At 46.8% G+C, this 18,896-nt stretch overlaps 1 protein-coding gene across 1 annotated transcript in view; it reads right to left on the bottom strand.

Annotated features, from left to right (window-relative positions):
* ADAM12 (ADAM metallopeptidase domain 12) overlaps positions 1-18,896 on the bottom strand; it is a 143,727-nt gene that overhangs the window by 113,838 nt on the left and 10,993 nt on the right. Inside the window, exons 2-3 of the mRNA XM_043475108.1 lie at positions 13,800-13,876; positions 593-773 (exon numbers count right to left, since the gene is read on the bottom strand). Of these exons, the coding sequence (XP_043331043.1) occupies positions 593-773; positions 13,800-13,876 (258 nt within the window). The remainder of the gene's footprint in view (positions 1-592; positions 774-13,799; positions 13,877-18,896) is intronic.

Raw genomic sequence — 18,896 nt, 5'->3', positions numbered from 1 at the left:
ACCTAGGGGGAGAAGTGGGACGCCCAGACTCCCCCCTAGCATGGACTAGGGGTAAACATCACACATTTTCAGCCACACTTCTGGATCAAGACTGAGTTCACCCAGGGCAGGCGAGTGGGCAATGGCAGGGAATTCTTCCCAAATTCTAAAGAAGACCCTAATATAAAACAGACTGGCCATGGAGAAACCTCCTTATTGTCTTTCTCCTCCCGCAGAAGGAGGGGCTGCCCAAGGGTGTGGAGGATCTGGTCCAGTCCTGTGTACCACGGAGGAGTGTAATGGTGGGGCAGACTTCTGGGCCAAGCCCAGAAGGTTATCACCAGAGACAATGAATGGTGATTTTGTGTCCTCTGAGCCCAACGCTACCCAGCACAGGTCAATGAGTCTGACCCTGACGTTTGCAATACAATGATGGAGCTTTCAGTATCTGATTATGTTCTGCCCACCTCATATCAACCGCCTCCAGATAAAGTGGGTGACTCCATCCCTCTGACACAAATGGCAGAATTTCTCCAGATGGCCTTGCGGTGGGTGTCCTTAGTTGGAGCCCCCTCCCCACTCCCCAGGGATGTAATGTGGTGTTTTCTCCTACCCTTCTTGTTTGGGTCTGGGAGGCCGGCGGGAGTCTGTCGCGCAGAGTGAGGCCCGACGTATTTGATCCACATGATCCCCAGGTGCCCGGCAAGTTTTCCACTGGGAAGAGTTTGTATCTGTTGGTTGCATTTTTCATCGGCTCCAAAATATAGGTGTTATTTTCAAATGTAATGAGTCCCCTGTTGAAAAAGAAAGAAGAAAGATTACATAACTTTTAAGGGCAGCTTCTTGTTTATGGCTAAAACCCAGTTCTTAATGACAGAGAGAATAAAAAAAGCAATACCAATTTATTTATATTCCTGGGTCTGAATTGGAAAGGGCATTTCTGTGCCATATGCTTGCATTGCCTTATTTTTGCAAATATTTTGGAAGACAAGTCTGAGAAGTTTTTCGTTTCAAATATTTTATGGTAAAGAATAGACTGTGTTTAGTCTTTATGCCTTTTGTCTGTTTTTTACTTCTCGAGGATATATTGCTAGGAAGAAGAGTTGAGACAAAAGATGTTTCATCTGCTTAGAGAGTAAATAGATCTGAATTAGCAGACATGATTCAGAAGGGAAATCTTTATTTTTTTTTTAAGGAAAATGCCTATATCTGAATTATTCATTCTGATCAACAAAATTTCCTAAATAGTTTAAAGGATTCTAATATAAGGTTGCATATAAACTTATGCTTTTTTTTAAAAAACTTATTATTGGGCTTCCCCGGTAGCTCAGATGGTAAGGAATTTGTCTGCAATGTAGGAGACCTGGGTTCAATTCCTTGGTTGGGAAGATCCCTTGGAGAAGGGAATGGCTGCCGACTCCAGTATTCTTGCTTGGAGAATTTCATAGACAGAGGAGCCTGGTGGGCTACAGTTCATGGGATCGTAGAGTTGGACATGACTTGAATAACTAACACACATGGTCACCAAAGGAGGGGGAGGGATAAATTAGCGGTTTGAGATGAACAGATACAAACTACTATATATAGCATCGATAGCAACTAGGTCCTACTGTATAGCAGAGGGAACTATGTTCATTCTTTTGTAATAACCTCTAATGGAAAATGTCTGTTATACAAATAAGACAGAATCACTTCGCTGGACACAAGAAACTAATGCAACATTGTAAGCCAACTATACTTCAGTGGGGAAAAAAAGCATTTTAAAAAGGATGCTTTTGGGGGTATTTTACTTATTTAATTTGTGGGCAATGTGTGAATAAAGGAACCAATGTAATGTAAGTGCACAAAGCATCAGAACTGTTCCTCGAAGAGCTGAGGCCTGCATCTGGGTCTGTTTGGGCTAAAGGTATACAGCTCTTCAGAGGCCTGAAGAAAGTCCCAGCACCGAGACCAGCAAGGAGGCCTTCGAATCCAACGATCTGGTTTGAGTTCCAGCTCTGCCATTTCCTGGCTGTGCGGCAGGGCTTGAATGGCAGCAGCTCTTTGTTATTGACAAGGGCGGACCCAAGGGTGAGGCTTCTGTTAATGTACCCATCCAAAGGCTGACCGTTTCAGGAAGGCCCTTTGTTCACATGTCTATCCCCATCCTGGCCATCTGTGGCTCCGTGATACCAAACGTAGCATTAAGAAGATAGCTATGCTTCTTTTGGAGTGACAATAATGAAGAAAGAACCCTTTGTGCTAACATTTACATTCGGGAATAAAAGTATAAATTCTTTTTAAAAAATTATTTTACTTTATTTATTTATTTATTTGGGCTGTGCAATATCTTAGTTCTCCGACCAGGGATTGAACCTGAGCCCCCTGCAGTGACAGCACAGAGTCTTAACCACAGGACCACCAAGGAGGTCCCTAAAAGTATAAATTCTTTTTAAAAATAGACACATATGCTAAATATTTTAACTTGCAGAGACAGAAGGTGGCATGAGCTCACGGACCCCGGGGCATGTCTGACCTCCTGGAGAAGGACAGAGCCAAGGCTGTGTCCTGCTGTTGTTCAGTCACCAAGTTGTGTCTTTGCGACCCCACGGACTGCAGCACACCAGGCCTCCCTGCCCCTCACTATCTCCTGGAGTTAGCTCAAGTTCATGTCCATTGAATTGGTGATGCCATCCAACCATCTCATCCTCTGCCGCCCTCTTCTCCTTTTGCTTTCAATCTTCAATCTTTCCCAGCATCAGGGTCTTTTCCAATGAGTCAGCTGTTCACATCAAGTGGCAAATTATTGGAGCTTCAGCTTCAGTGTCAGTCCTTCTAATGAATATTTAGGGTTGCTTTCCTTTAGGATTGACTGGTTTGAGCTCCTTGTTGTCCAAGGCACTCTCAAGAGCCTTCACCAGTACCACAGTTTGAAAGATCACATCTGTACATGACTACTGGCCTATAGGAACCTTTGTAGAGAAAGTGATGTCTCTGCTTTTTAATACACTGTCTAGGTTTTTCATAGCTTTTCATCCAAGGAGCAAACATCTTCTAATTTCATGGTTGCAGTCACCATCTGCAGTGATTTTGGAGCCCAAGAAGAGAAAATCTGTCACTGAAGCTGTGTCCTACTTCCTGGAAATGAGCCATGTCAGCTTCCTTCAAGTGATGGGGGAACATCAGCCTACAGGTTGGTTTTTGTCTTTCTCTTTTCCAATGTGGAACAGGAAATTCTTTAAACAGGCTCTTCCTGATGTTGAAATTAGTTTTTCTTTAGAGAAATGGAAATTTGGGTAACAGCAAACTGGCAGCTCCAAGAGTTCCCACACATCTAGCAACTTCTGTTACCAATCAAGTTGACCACAATCATAAATGAACACAATTTTCATGCAAAATTCATCTGATTGTAAATAGACACTTAAAACACAGTGACTCTTAACCTTTTTTGAGACATGAAACTCCTTATACTCTTCCCAGGAGAATTCACACATACATAGATCCATAATATTTTGCAGAAAATTTAAGTAGATTCAAAACCATGGATGAGGTCCATGGACTCCAGGTGTAGGGAGTCAGTTCTCACACATGATTTATATAGCCTCAACCCAAGGATTTGAGAAATAGCTTAGTCTTTAAGTAACAGCTGAAAAAGTCAGGTGCTCCATCAGTTTCTTTCAGATAATCTGAGCTTGTTTCCAAAGGAAAGAGATTGGAAAATGTCTTCCACTATTGCTCCTTTATTTGTTCAGCCATTCACTCATCCTGCACTTAGTGATAATCTACTTACAAGTGACCATTTAATCGTTCTTATATTTTAATGGAATGACTGTATTCCAATACTCAAATGGCATAACAGGAGAAGATATGAATTAGGCAAATATTTATTTTGAACACAACTGGTAAACCCACATACACTAATCAGTTCATTATTATTCAGCTGGCTTACTCCACTGGTCCTGTTTCGTGAAGTCTCAAAAGCGGTGGAAGAAACAGCACAGTCACATACAGGCTGATCACAGCCTGACTGAGCTGATCACTGAGACACACGAGGCACTTGGAAAACACTGGTGAGTGAAGCTGTGTGTTACCAACACCGACGGCATAGCTGTGCAGAGACGGGGCAACAGTGTGGGCTGGAGTAACTGAAGACGTTTTGGCTTATTTCAAATCCCACAGATTGATATAAAGTCATTACTTAGAGCTGTTCTCTTGTACTCCTTGGCCCCCTACCACTCCCCCACCCCCTCCAAAGAGTGTCTTCAGGAATCTCAAAGTAGACCATACAGACACACAGACACGACTCTGGTCATCAACTCTGGGGAGGCTTCCAATGCTTTTTTTTTTCTTTGAAAAGTTCTTTATGAACTAAAACTTAGATTCCTAAGTTAAGAATGGGTAGTAGGGGATTTCTGTTTATTAAAGTTGATTTTGTAAAAGCCTCAATTAAGAAAAAGCTCTTTTAAAAAAGAGGCCAGGGCAAAGTGGAAGATGAATAATACACTTGGAGGGGAAAGAGAGATTGGCTAGAAAACTGACTTTCCAGCCTCAAAAAGAAAATGACACCAACATCTCTTGTATGTATTGCAACACTTTCTATTTTGCATTAGATTTCAATAAGCTGAACATTTACAGTAAAACATGTCACCAAGTTCTAATCACGAGAAGCATATGACTGAAGAAGTTTTTCTACTTAATGGAAAATTTCTAGAAATTGTTATTCAGTCATAAAATTGTTCTGGTATCTCCTTTTATCTTTTAAGTCATCCAAGGGCCAGATGTTGAGAAACTGGGGTGAAGTCTTTCCCTTTGCTACAAACCATTGGCAGCCTAGAATACATCTTAATTAAATAATTGCTTTGGACTGTCTTGTGTATAATTAATCACTTAGCTCTAGAGATTGCTGGAAACCACAGTGGACACAAAATTCAAGGATTCAGGGTTTCCGAGATTTAAAATTTGATGTTCTCACAGCCCTTTCTGGCTCCAAGCTAGATAAGCAGATGTGATTTAAGTTGCATGTCATAGGTAGTTTGTTGTAAACTTGGAGTTGGAAGAATCTCAGAGTGAGGGATTTAAATCCAGCAGACTTCGAAAGTGGGGCTCTTTTCCCACTGGTAGAGGAGGGAGAAAGCTTAGAAGTCAGTTTCCAGTGTCTGGGAGAGATGAAGAGTGTGGGTATCTTCTCCCTGGGGCATTAGGAGACAGAGGGGAACACTGGACCAGCCCTTATGGGGAGGGTAAGGCCACCTCCCAGGGCAGTCAGAGGTGGTGAATGGGGGGAGCGGAGGAGAGGGGGTGGTGGAGGGTAAGGACGGCCACCCCCATGGCACCCTGCCTAGGATACATCTGGTCATTTTCCCCACTGTCAAGGCCACACAGGTAGCTGGAGGTACAGGTGGGACCCAATCTTGACCCATGTATCTGAAGCTTGAGGTGGTCAACTCCCACACGCTCCTGCCTGCCTCCTTCTGGTGCTGTTTCAGGAGGGATGTGGAGCCCAGAACAGGGCTGACCTTGATGGAGGGCAGAGGTCAAAAGGAAAAGGGCCAGAGAAATGGAGCTACTGCTCTGAAAATAGCCAGCCTTATTTTAAATGTTAGAATCCTGCTGTTTTTCTTTCAGTGGAAACAAAGAGAAATCTATTAAAATTTTCAGTTGATTCTGTTAGCTTTCAAAGTGATAACTCAGGGGACCTATGCTTCCTCAAGATGAGTTTGTTCTTCTTAAAATTCAGTTTTTAATCTCCAAAGTAATGGTGCCCCAGGCAAGTAACACAGCTTAAAGGTGCTGTTCTTACTATGATCTTTCTTACCACTCCCAGGCAAACAGGGTGGGGCACATGGATTTTGATGACCTGTAATAAGACGATGATTCAAAAATATGAATTAACCTGGCTACTTCCATGTTCAACAGCTAACTGAATTTCCTTGGAAAAAGACTTTTAGGCCCAACACTGTGCCGCCAGGACTTCCCAGGGGGCTCAGTGGTAAAGAATCCGCCTGCCGATGTAGGAGACACAAGGGACGCAGGTTCGATCTCTAGGTCGGGAAGTCCTCTGGAGTAGGACATGGAAAGCCACTCCAGTATTCTTGCCTGGGAAACCCCCTGGACAGAGGAGCCTGGTGGGCTACAGTGCATGGGGTAGCAAAGAGTCAGAAAGAACTAAGCACGCACTTGTGCGCACACATAATGTGCTGTCAATCATGAGTTGGCATGAAATTCAATTTCAGTTTCTTTATGGGAGGAGCTCATGGGTAAAAATAATATCCCACCCCATTTGTGTTTGAAACATAGGGATAGCAGCAGTGATATTAGCAAACCCATTAGTATCATCAAGCATTTAAAAAAAAACTTTTTTGGTTGTGCCACAAGGCATGTGGGAATCTTTGTTCCCCGACCCGGGATTGAACCGTGCCCCCTGCATGGGAAGTACAGAGTCTTAACCACTGGACTCCCAGGGAAGTCCCTGGGCTTAATTTCAATAAATAATTTCCACATGAAATACTCATGTGCAATCAAAACAAATACTCATTATCCCCTACTGTGTGCAAAATGCTGGGCTGTCTCCCGTGGTACCCATAAAGATGTCTCACCTGTGGTTCTTGTTTCAAATGTAATTCATAACCAGGTTTGGGAGACACGACCAAAGAGGTAAAACAAACTGTCATAAAAGATTTTAAGAATAGCTCTTGCTGGCACATCGATAATAAAAATAGCAGCTATGATTGATGGCTACCCCGGGCCAGGCTCCTTTTAAAAATAACAGCTATATTGTGAACGAATTCACCAACCATTTAGCTTCCTATTATAAAGCATGCAATTCCATGGGTTTTAGTATATTCACTGAGTCATACATAGAGCATCCCCATCTACCTCTGAACACTCTCATCACCCTCAAAGCAAACCCTGTACCATTAGCAGTCATTGCTCATTACCCGCCGCCTCCATGCACCAGGCTCTTGAATTTTGCAAATGTGATTAATTTCAGGATCTCAAGATGAGATTATTCTGGACTCTTCCCTGGTGGCTCAGAAGGTAAAGTGTCTGCCTGCAATGCGGGAGACCTGGGTTCAATCCCTGGATTGGAAAATACCCTAGAGAAGGAAATGGCAACCCACTCCAGTACTCTGGCCTGGAAAATCCCATGGACGGAGGAGCCTGGTAGGCTATAGTCCATGGGGTCGCAAAGAGTTGGACGCGACTGAGTGACTTCACTTTCACTTTCAAGATGAGATTATTCTGGACTTAGGGTAGAACCTAAATTCAGTGATGTGTGTCCTCATAAGAGATGGAAAAAGGAGAAGCAAAGGGACACAGGGATGAAGGTCATGTGGACAGAGGCAGAGATGGCAGAGATGTGGCCACAAGCCCAGGAATGCTGAGGACGGCCAGGAGCCAGGCATGGATAGATTCTCCCACAGAACCTGCAGAAGGAGCTAACCCTGCCAGCACCTTGATTCAGACTTCTGGCTTCTGGAGCCATGAGAGGAGACCCTGCTGGTGCTTTAAGCCCCCCAATATGTGGTCCTGTGTTAAGGCAGGCCTAGGAAACCAACACAACCCACGGCCAGACCTGGCTCCCCAGCCTGCTGCCCTGTTCTCAGCCACTCTGGATGGTCAGCCCCTCTCCTGGGTCACTGAGGGCTTGTGCCAGGGTGGGCACCACTGACTTCCAAGTGCAAAATGCCAGAGCAACTCAGAGCTGCCCACAGGCTGGCAGTCAGCCCAGCACGGTTGATAAACGGCCCGTGGGAAACAGGGGGCCTTGAAGGGAGTTCTGGGGGCACCTGGAGATGTGGGGAAGTTGGGGAAACCGGTGAGGGGTTTAAGGAGCAGGACTGGAGGTGAAACAAAGGTCCAAGCACACTCAGAATGCGGTGGCTGCAAGAGAGACACATGTGGATAGACAGCAGGGGCCGCAGAAGGGGGGCGGGCACAGGACCCAGACAGCGGTCAGCCACCAGCAAGGCACTGACCTTGGCTGTAACCCGTGGGCTGCCTCTGTGGCCACATCACTTCCTGTGCCACACACGCTTCGTGCAGATGACGATGCCAACTCTTCCAGGCACCTGCAACCCCCAGCCCCTGGGACCTGGCTCCTGCTGGCCCCTCTTCCTCTGCCTTCCCCACCTCCATCCCAGCCTCGATCAAATCCCCTGGCTCCTTGTCTTGTAACTGCTGGTGACCCTCAAGCTCTGGCCTGCAGGATGCCAGAGGCTTGCACCATCCCGGGCAGCCCTCGGGCAGAGGCTTCCAGGCTGACCCATAGCCTGTGAGGTCCACGCCTGCCATCCCTTCCTGCATGGTTCCCTGGGTCCCTCTGCTGAGTATCTCGTGTGGTTCTGTGTAACCTACTTCGTGGCCCTTGCTTTGTTACATTAAAATGTGTTTGGCTGGGCAGGATGGCATGTGAGGAGGTGATGGATAAACGCCCGTGGAAACACTGTTGAACAAGCATGGGAGTGAGTAAGAGGTGCTGATGGGTAGAGCTTATGGAGCTGTGTGGTTTGGAGTGCAGAGGGTGGCGGAACTTCGATGATCAAGCAGTGTTTTTGAAACATGACCTTCTGGAATGTGCAAGATGGTCGCGAAGGGAAGGGTGGAGGCAGGAAGTGTGGGTGGGAGGCAATTTAAAAACCTGGGCGGGAGGGCTGCTCGGGGTTGGCGATGGGGAAATGGGGATGGGGAGATGCTGTAATCGGGGTGCGGGGGAGGCAGAAAGGGGCTGGGGGCCTGCGGGAGGTATTCAGAGACCCCTAGGCACCACGCTTAGGAGCCTGGGATGGGCTGGACCTGTAATGGAAAACAGTTCAGGAGGGGAGCCCATCTGGGGATGGAGGAATTGGGATTTGGACCTTCTGCGCTTTGAATGAGAGCAGGGCCTGGGAGAACTGAGACTTGACCTTGGTGGTCCTGCAGGGTGGGGACCGGAGCAGCCTTGGAGATGGTGTGGACAGGCTCCGAGCCCAGCTGTGGCCCCCCACGGATGTTTACAAAGGATGACGGAATGAGTGTCTCCATGGGAAGAAGGTGAAGGGAGCGGAAGAGCCCTGGGCAGAGATGATGTAGCCTGTGGGGTGGAGGAGGGTCAGTGTAGCTCAGACAGACAGAAGCTACAGGAGCAGAAGGTCACAGAACAGAGGTCAAGGTCAAATTCACTTCCACTCGAAGCTAATTTCTTTCTTAATATGATCTACTACACTTTAAAGATTTTTTTTAAACCTTGGACTGGCTAGGATTAAATTTCACTGCCTACCTGATGGCCTGGAGACAGCATATTGATTCCACCAGCATTTACTGAGCAATGTGTCAGATTCTAGGCAGTACCAGGGTAGGCCCAGGGCCCTGCCTTTCTAGCAGACAGGACAGCACAGGCAAGGCCATCTCCAGGTGCCTGACTTTTCAGCCCCTTAGACCACTGTGCCCTGGGTCATCTAGGTTGAACTGTGAGACCTGGAGAACCCACATCCACCTGTTTCGGCAACACTCAAGTCCAGCTGCGAGGTGCCAGGGAGGCCAGTGATACCATAGCATCTTTACCCCACAGCGACCCTTCACCCCTTGGCGAAGGCTGGTCCTGCAGGAGGGCTGAGCCTCATTTCCCAGCTCTAGTCTTTCTCCCTCCATCTTGTTTTCCTCCTAAGATCCTTTGTCCACCTTCTCAACTGAGATTTCTGGTCGACTTCTTCAAAGGGATCAATTCAACTGTTTGTTAAATTATAAATAATAACACTGCATTGAAGCAGAACTTCTTTCTTTCTTTTGAAAAAAGTGATGGTTCTGTTTGCCCTGATCACTAAATTACATATGATTACTTTCATTATAATGGTTATTTCTGATTCCATGGACCATAGCACTAGTCAATTCTATCCTTTGAAAAATAAGTTGATTGGCTATTTTTCAATAGTGTTGGGAGGCAAGAAGTACTCCTGCATTTTGTGTTACAGTCAATTTCATTATATAAAATTTAGTGCAGTAAACTTTATATTACATAATTAAAATACATACAAAACATTAAAGGAACACAGCAATGTGTATACTTATTCAATTACCAAATAAGCTCACATCTGAGTATTTTCATTTAATTGAATTTTTGAAAGCATCTCATGCTGCCTCCCACATCTAAGACGTGTTGAGAGCCTATTGTATAGTCAAAGCTATAGTTTTTCCACTAGTCATGTATGGACGTGAGAGTTGGACCATAAGAGAAGTCTGAGTGCCAAAAAATTGATGCCTTTGAACTGTGGTGCTGGAGAAGACTCTTGAGAGTCCCTTGGACAGCAAGGAGATCCAACCAGTCAGTGCTAAAGGAAATCAGTCCTGAATATTCACTGGAAGGACTGATGCTGAAGCTAAAGCTCCAATACTCTGGCCACCTGATGTGAAGAGCCCACTCATTAGAAAAGACCCTGATGTTGGGGAAGATTGAGGGCTGGAGGAGAAGGGGACGACACGGGGTGAGATGGTTGGATGGCATCACTGACTCAATGGACATGAGTTTGAGCAAACTCCAGGAGATAGTGAAGGACAGGGTACTGTGGCGTGCTGCAGTCCATGGGGTTGCAGAGTCGGACACGACTGAGTGACTGAACAACAGCTAAGAAGAGCTTGTCAGACAGTTCCTGAAGGTCTTGCAACAGAAGAGTGAAAGCACAGGCTTTGGTGATGGACGGTAAGTGAGCCAAGGCAGGATGAGTACGGATATAAACAAATATCCGTGAAGTGCCGACTATGCAACAGGAAGTGTCCTATGCAAGCAAGGGCTGCCTATGATAGCACAGGCTAGATGGGGTTGAGTTGCATGGCAGGAGATGTCTAGGAAGTCCAGGTGGGCTTCCTGGAGAAGGCATCGTTTGTTTTGGGCCCTGGTGGGAGAGTGAACCTCCCAAAGCCACTGAGAGATGGGGAGAGGAGTGCGTCCCAGGCTGAGGCACAGCTGGGGTAAAGTCAGTGAGACACGTGTGAACATGTTCTGGGAACAGCTAGAAATCAGTGCAGCTGGAATAGGGGGGCTTCCTTGGGGTAGAGGACGATGGGGCTGAAGAAGGTTGGATCCAAATTGTGCAAAATGGCTAAGTGGCGAAAACAGTCTAAGAGGAGTCGGAGTCAGCCAGATTGGGGTCTGAGATGGAGCTTGGTCTGTGACTGCGGAGGGACTCTGGGTAAACTGCTTTCCCAGGCTTTGCTCTCTCATCCGTAATGTGAGGCGTGTGTTACCTGCCCACGGCTTAGTGAGCATCACACGAGAATGTGCTGAGGCTCTGTCGGTGCACGAGACGCCTCTCTCCCAAGGCAGCAGTGACCGGGAAGGGAGCGACAGCATCCTTCGACGTGAGCGTCTGCAGCCCCGAGCTGCAGCATCGGGACCGAACTCCTGGTGACCCAGCCTCAGCTGCTCTGGAAAGCAGAGACACTACCGCCCGCGCCACCCTCCTGAAAGCAGGAATCGTGATGATGGCCAAGGGTGAAGTCTGACATAGCCTTAGCCTGCCTGGGAGTATCTGTGTGTGTCTGTGTGCAAGAGCATATGTGGAAGCCTGAGTGTGCAGGTGTTAGCGTGTGCATACCTGTGCTCAGGTATTGTAAACCCCCCTTAAAAATGCAACTGTCATTACAATGAATGCCTAGTCTACAGCTGTACCAGCTTCCTCATCTATCTTGTGAATGCTTTCCTTACGTCTGTTCAAGCAAAAAGGTGGTTCCTTACGAAATGAAGCCTACTTCTAACCATCATGCCTGCAGGGGATGGGAAGACTCTTGGCTTAATCCAAAAATGTGAGCCCCCGAGACTCCTTGTGCCAGATTTCTCAGCAGGAACTGAGAGGTGGGGAGTGACAGTACAGGAGACATGGGAGAGACAGTTGCCTTCCTCCAGGATCTCATGCTCTCTCTGGCCAGGGGGGTGTTTGTGAATCAATCAGGACACGGGGACAAGGCTGTCTGGATGCTCCAGTGGGAGCTAGCCAGGGCTGGACATCCGTACCATCACAAAACACAGCCGCTGAGCTTCTCTCGGGGGGTGAGGGCAGCATCCTCTCCCCATCATTGGCACAGTTTGGTACCCGTGCCCGACGGTGCTGTGGAGCATCCGTGGGTCACGGGGACACTCCTGGGCTAGGGACTCGGGAGCCGGGGATGAGGCACGCAGCAGCGTGAGCAAACACGAGAGAGACCAGGAGAAGCAGGAACGCTGCGCTGAAACCGCGCAACGGAGGGCAGGGCATCTCAGGGAGACACACCGTACGGTACAAAATTAACTTACGGCCTGAACTTCCCGTTTGACTTGGAGTGCTTTCAAAGGAAGGGTAAGCTCCATGGCTGCCTTCATTGTTATGACCTATTTTCCACGTTGCACTTCGTTCCCTCCATTAAAGAGCTGTTTCCTCTTTAATCCCCCTGTCTACTGGGATCTCCAGGCCTTTCTCTCTCCTTATCTGTCCCCCTTCGAGACTCAAATGAAGAAGGATGACTTGTTTGCTTCCTCCCTCTTTTCTCTCTTCCAGGACGGAGCTCTCCCTGCCTGCCCATCTTTGATCAGCCCTTTTTGAAGCAAAGCAGGATGTTCCTTCTCTGCTTTTCCTCTGCATGACTGTAATCTGCTGGGCTCTAATTAATGTGTCCCCCAGGACGCTCGACTTTTCCTCCACATTCCTAGCTCTGAATGTATTCTGGGGTCACACCATATTTCACTTGATTTTTAATCCCTATTTTCTTTCTCAAACTCTCCCGGGCTGGTGTTACTCCAGTTGCGTCTGTATCCCCCCTCGCAACCGATTCTTCCGCCAGGGAGCAGTTGATCGAATACAGATTTGTCTCCGGTCTGATTCTCCCCTCGCAAGATCACAGAGTTGACTGCATAACTCCGGAATTTCTCTGTTGACGCACGGTCTGCTGCTTTTGCAGCACCAGCACGAAGATCTGGGAAGCTGACATTCTCCGCAGGGCCGTCCCCACGCAGGGGGCTCAGTCAGGCTTCCCACCCGGCCATGGTGCTCGACCCCAGACCACGCAACCCTTGCTCCCAACTTTCCCCAAAACCCTGGCCACAAGTATTTCACAGGATCCCTCTGCCAAACTGTGGTCTGTGCCAGGTACCCGAGAGGGAACGATCTCCAGGTGCCAGAGACAGGAGGTGGGCCACCGAGACTCAGACCCTCTGGGGAAGCTGGTCGGAGAGATGGACCCCTCTGTGTGGGGCCCTGATAGTTACCTGCACCCTTGCAGGGGGGCCCAGGATGAAGGATGCAGAATAGAGAGGCAGCAGCAAGGCCAAGCGCAGAGGGTGGACCTGTCCTACTTAAATATTACTCAGGATGCGCTATCTACCCAGTCCTTCATCTTCATGATTCAAAGCCAGTTAGTTAATATCACTGGTTTGGCCACATCTGTACTCAGCTCACCTGCATCTGCGCTCAGTCAGTCGCTCGTTTTGTCTCCTAGTGAGAAGAGGCCCTTTTCATTTTTATGAAGCAAGCAGTTGAAATGCAGATACCTAATGTCCTATTTTTTTTTAACACCAGGAATTGATTAGCATGGAGCCACATGGACAAAAGATAGTCCCCAAATCCCTGGATGCTGAAACACAGCCAATGTACAGGCCTGAGGATGACCTTGAAAGAGAGACAGCCAAGGAAGGCACGCTGCTGGGGGCGCGGGGTGGGGGCAGACAGGGGTGGTCCTGAGGGGGTGGGGGGCACAGGGCTCTCAAGTCACGTGAGGACTCCTGGGTTCTGCGGAGGCGAGGCCCACCTGCCGCGTTAGTGCTTTAGCGTGAGTCGAGAAGCGGGGTGGTCTTAGCTGTGCTTAAGAGCAGAGTTGTCACCATCAAGGTCACTTACCTGAGACCAGAACAAGTGCTGAGACTGACCGTCGAACCGGAAGAGCCTTGCACGCGCCCATGGTAGTAACAGTGACCCTGAAAGGACGAGACAGCCGTTCAGTCACGATGCCGTCCTGCCCACTCACAATAAACCCACCGTCTCCAAACACCTTGCTTTCAGCAACGGAATTCCCTCTGGCATAAGATATTGAACCAGCAGTCTTAATGTTTCATGCCAGCCCCATGTGACCCAGCCAGGATCCATGGCAGGAATATCTGATTTGCTTAAGAGATTATCAGTAGGGTCTTTAATCGCATTCTGGTTTCATTTTCATCTCTCTGAAACCCTTCGGGAAAGCCCTGATGCAGAAGGTTTGACAGAGTCCAGCAGCTGAACAAATCTCATGGCCATTGCCATTTTCCACTCACGTAAATTGTCTCTTGTAATGAGACGAGGAACCGTATGGGGTATTTAAGCACACTGTGAAATGCAATAAAGTGAGGCCTAAATCTATGCTTAGGAAAACAGAAAAGGAGATGGGACGAAGGAGGGGTGAGGAGAGAGAGAGGGTCCTGGACGAATTGCCCAGTTGGGAGCAGAAAAGCTCTCTTATCAGGAGAGAAAAATAGGAAGGTCTTCTAAGGCAAAAAATCCCTAGGTGATGTGCCTGCAAGATTCCATTTCTTTAATCATGTCACTTGCAAAAAGAAATCACAGCATGGACACCTCCTTAGTGAAGACAGATACCTGTCCGGAATCAAGGTTATTTTATCGTTGAACAAAGCTTACGTTGCAGCCCCAATTAAGTGGCTGGCTGGCTAAGTGCACTCAGCGCTCCTCATTGAAGGCATCCAAAAGCCAGAGGCGTGTGGTCCCCAGCAGTGGGCTGTGTCTTCCAAGGGGTAGGGGAAGTGGGCACTGGAGTTTCACCCTCAGCACACAGCTCCTTCGGTCAGGACTCGCTTTTCCAGGGCAGGGCTGGGTGTCCTGCTGTCCTGCCTGATAGAGACAACGTTCCAAAGACCACCTTGACTGTGCTAAGAAAGGGACTGGAGGAGACTGAGTGGCCAGAGAAATCCGATGATGCCGTGAGAAAAGGGCCACGATGAGCTCTTTGTCGATGAAGCGAGGACAGAATTTGGGGATCATCTGAAAGGCAGCTGGAGGAAGGGGATGGGAGTGCTGCAGAGCCTTTGTTCTTTGGATTTTCTCTCGTTGATTCTGGAAGTCCTGTACGTATTCAGGATACTAACACTTTGCCTGTTACTATGTGAGAAACGTCTCTTTACCTGGCTTACGGTATCTTTTGTTGTACAGACTTTCCAGTTCTCCTAAAGTCAAATTGATACACCTTGGGCATTACTTTAGATGGCTTTCTTCAAGGTTATACAGATGTCCTCTCTTGTTCTCTTCTATTTCTATAGTCTGAGGATTAGCTCTTTAAATTGGAATTCATTCTTGCGTAGGTAAGAGGTTGCAATCTAACCTGCCCCATGAACCAAGAGCCAGCTGTCCTGCACCACCACGCTCCTTTCCTTAGTCCCCTCGTGTATTGAATAACCACACGTGTATCTGGCTCCACCTCTGTTCCGTGCGCTAGTCCACTGAGGCAGACCCCTCTCAGTCCATTCCTGAGCCAACACCACATTGCTTTAATTCCTATTTTTCTATAGGAACACCTTGATGTGAGAGCAAGTTCTCTTGATTGTGATTCCTTTCATGCACCATGAAACCCCCCTTTTAAAAGCATGCTATTACGGGCATCAGGACCTTCTCAGTCTTGTGCCACCATCACATCTAATTCCAAAACATTTTCATCATCCACAGAAACCTCACACCCATCAGCAGTCACTTTCCATTACACCCCACCCCCAGCAACCACTAAACTACTTCCTGTCTCTATGAATTTGCCTCTTGGGTTCATTTCATGTAAGTGGAATTGTACATACTGCGGCCTTTTGTGTTTGACTTCCTTCACTTAGCATAATGTTATCAAGGTCTATTCATGCTGTAGCGTTGAGGTGAGTATTGGTACTTCATCCCTTTTCATTGCTGAATAAAATGACATTTTATACTTAGTCCTGTCCGACTCTTTGTGACCCCATGGACTGTAGCCCGCCAGGCTTCTCTGTCCATGGGATTTCCCAGGCAAGAATACTAGGGTGCGTTGCCATTTTCTTCTCCAGGGAATCTTCCTGACCCAGGGACTGAACTCAAGTCTTCAGCATTGGTAGGCGCATTTTTTTTTCACTGAGCCACCTGGGAAGCCCAAAATGACATTGTAGGGATATACCAAATTTTGTTTTCCCATTCAACACTTGATGAGAATTTGGGGTGTTTCCACTTTCTGGCTATTTTGAATAGTGCTGCCATGAACATGTGCCTACAAGTTTTTGTGTGGACATGTTTTTTGGTTCTCTTGGGTATATACTGTGGTAGGTATATGGTTATAAATGGGTAGGTGGGATTGCTAGATTTTATGGTGACTCTCAACATTTTGAAGCACTGCTAAATTTTTTTCCAAGCAGCTGAACCATTTTACATTCTCAGTGTGTGGGAGGAATGTGCAAACTTCACATCCTTGCCCACACGTGTTATTGTCTATGCTGTTGATTATACCCGTCCTAGTGTATGTGAAGTAGTATCTCTCTGTGGTTTTGGTTTTCATAATGACTTGAGATGTTGATCATCCTTTTTTGGCTGTGCTGCATGGCATGCGGGATCCCGGTTCCCCAACCAGGGATAGAACCCGCACGCCCTGTACTGGGAGCTCAGAGTCCTAACCCCTGGACTGCCAGGGAGGTCCCCGAACATCCTTTCCTATGCTTATTGGCCATTGGTGATTCTTCTCTGGAGAAATGTCTACTCAAATACTTTCCCTGCGTTTTAACTGCGTTTCTGTCTCTTCATTGTTGAGCTGAAAGAGTTCTTTCTATAACCTGGACACGAGACCTTATATGATTTGAAAATATTGTCTCCCACTTTGTGTGTTGCTTTCTCACTTTCTTGATGTATTTTGAAGCACAAAAGCCGATCACTTTGATGAGGTCCAAACTCTCTACTTTTTAATTTATTTGCTTATGCTTTAGGTCTCATTTCTGAGAGACCCTTACCCAACCTAAGGTAACGAAGACTTACACCTATTTTTAAGACTTCTGCAGGTTTAGCTCTTACATTTAGATCTTTGATTCACTTTGAATTAATTTTCATAAATGCTTGAAGTAGGGGTCCATTTTCATTCTTCTGCATGTGGGTATCCAGGTGCCCTGACCATTTGTTAGAAATCTATTACTTCCCTAATTTGTCTTGGCAATCTTGCTGAGAGTGAGTTTTCTTTTGATCCTATTTTTCTTCAAAAGTTTCTACACTATTATAGCCTATTTTCTCTCTCAGGTGAATTTTAGAATCAAATTTTAAGCTCTGCAATAATCCTTTGAGTTTTCAGCTTGGCTACTTAGAATGTATAGGTCGGTTAGTCAGGATTTGTAGTTTTCAAATAATGAGATTTTCTATTCACATACATGGTATTTCTCTTCATACAATAAAGCCATTTTTGCACCCTTTGGTCTAGTTTTAGATTTTTTGGGGGATGGCTTTGGGAAGTTTTCATTAGGTTTATGTCTAGGTATTGTATAGATTTGTTGATATCACGACTAGGATCTTTTTTCTGTTTCATCTTATGCGTGGTTATTTTTAGTGTAAAGGAAAGCTTTTTTATTTTTTAAAGTTGACCTTGTAGCAGACATTGCTGTTGGGCCATCTTATCAGCTTAACAGTTTGTGGCATATTTTGGATTTTTTATATTGTTGATTAAACCTACTGCAAACAATGAAAGCTTTGGGGGGCTCCTTTTTGACCCCCATACAATGTAGAGGAGTGGGGTGCCTAGTGTCCAGGGACAGAGGTGGGAGGGGGAACCACCCAGAGGGAAAGCGTATGTACAAAGATGGGTGATGGGGGAGGAGGACGGTTCAGGGAGGGGCCGCATCTGCTTGGCTAGAGGATTCAGGCACAGACGTAGACTCACTGCCCTTCTCCTCCCCCTGGCAAGAGCATCCTTTTCAACCAGCACGTGGCTCAGGAAAGGGTGCGCAAAGGCCAGTGATGGGGCACCCTGCGTCCAGCCAGGCCACAGGCATCCAGACAGCCCACGGGGGACCCCTGCTGCCAGTCTGCTTCTTTAGTTTCCATGGCAAGTACGTTTTAAAAGGCTCCATGGACCCTTGCCCCTCCAGGTAACTCTAGCTTTGGGTAGAGTTGGGAGTCATAACAATTCTATAAACATGGGGAGGTTGTGCAACTGGATTGCAGTGCCCCAGGGCATCAGGGAGGAGTGGTCTCCTCTGCACAGGGTTGCGGGGTTCAGTCCTGGAACCCAGCAGGCAGGTGGGAGCTGAGACGACTCAGAAGGTGAAGTGACCCAGCTGGTGTTACAGTTTAGGCTGTCTGGGGAAGCAGCATCACTCAGTTTTCACCTACTCTTGTTGAGGGTCCTGTGCTTGAAATCATTTGCTCCCTTTTAGAGGACTGTGAAATACTGCGATCAGAAATCAAGTATTAGTTAAAAAATTAAAACCCAATTGGTGACAATAGTCTATAATGACTGACCTCTGAAATCTCAAACTCATTTATCCTCAGTCTCAATTTACTTTTTAATAGATTACTTATCAAATGTACTTTCAAATTAAATACCCAGAAATATAAGCTCATTAAAGCATGAGCTGAGAACAAATTAGTATAAAATTAATTTCCAGTTCAACAACGAGGATGAAGCACTGCTTATCAAAGAGGGAGTGTATCCCCGCTCTTCTACACTGGCCCTTAACAACTCCAACTCTTGGTCAGCGCCAGAGTTAACACCTCATTTCTAGCTCTAACATGACTTTCTGTTCACCTTCAGACAGTCATCTAGCAAGTCCGTCTCTCACTGTTGACTTTTACTAGAACTCCAAATTCCAGATCCTCTGTGACAGTTACAATCTTATGAATTTCTTTTTTTAAAACATGATTAACTAAATGTTTAAGCAAATGTGATTACATATTTATAAGGTAGCAAGTCATCATACGGGGCTTCCCTGGCGGCATGTTGGTAAAGAACCTGCCTGTCAATGCAGG

Source organism: Cervus canadensis, chromosome 8 (genome assembly GCF_019320065.1).
Source record: "Cervus canadensis isolate Bull #8, Minnesota chromosome 8, ASM1932006v1, whole genome shotgun sequence".
NCBI lineage: Eukaryota > Metazoa > Chordata > Mammalia > Artiodactyla > Cervidae > Cervus > Cervus canadensis.
This window is presented reverse-complemented; position numbering and strand designations above follow the sequence as displayed.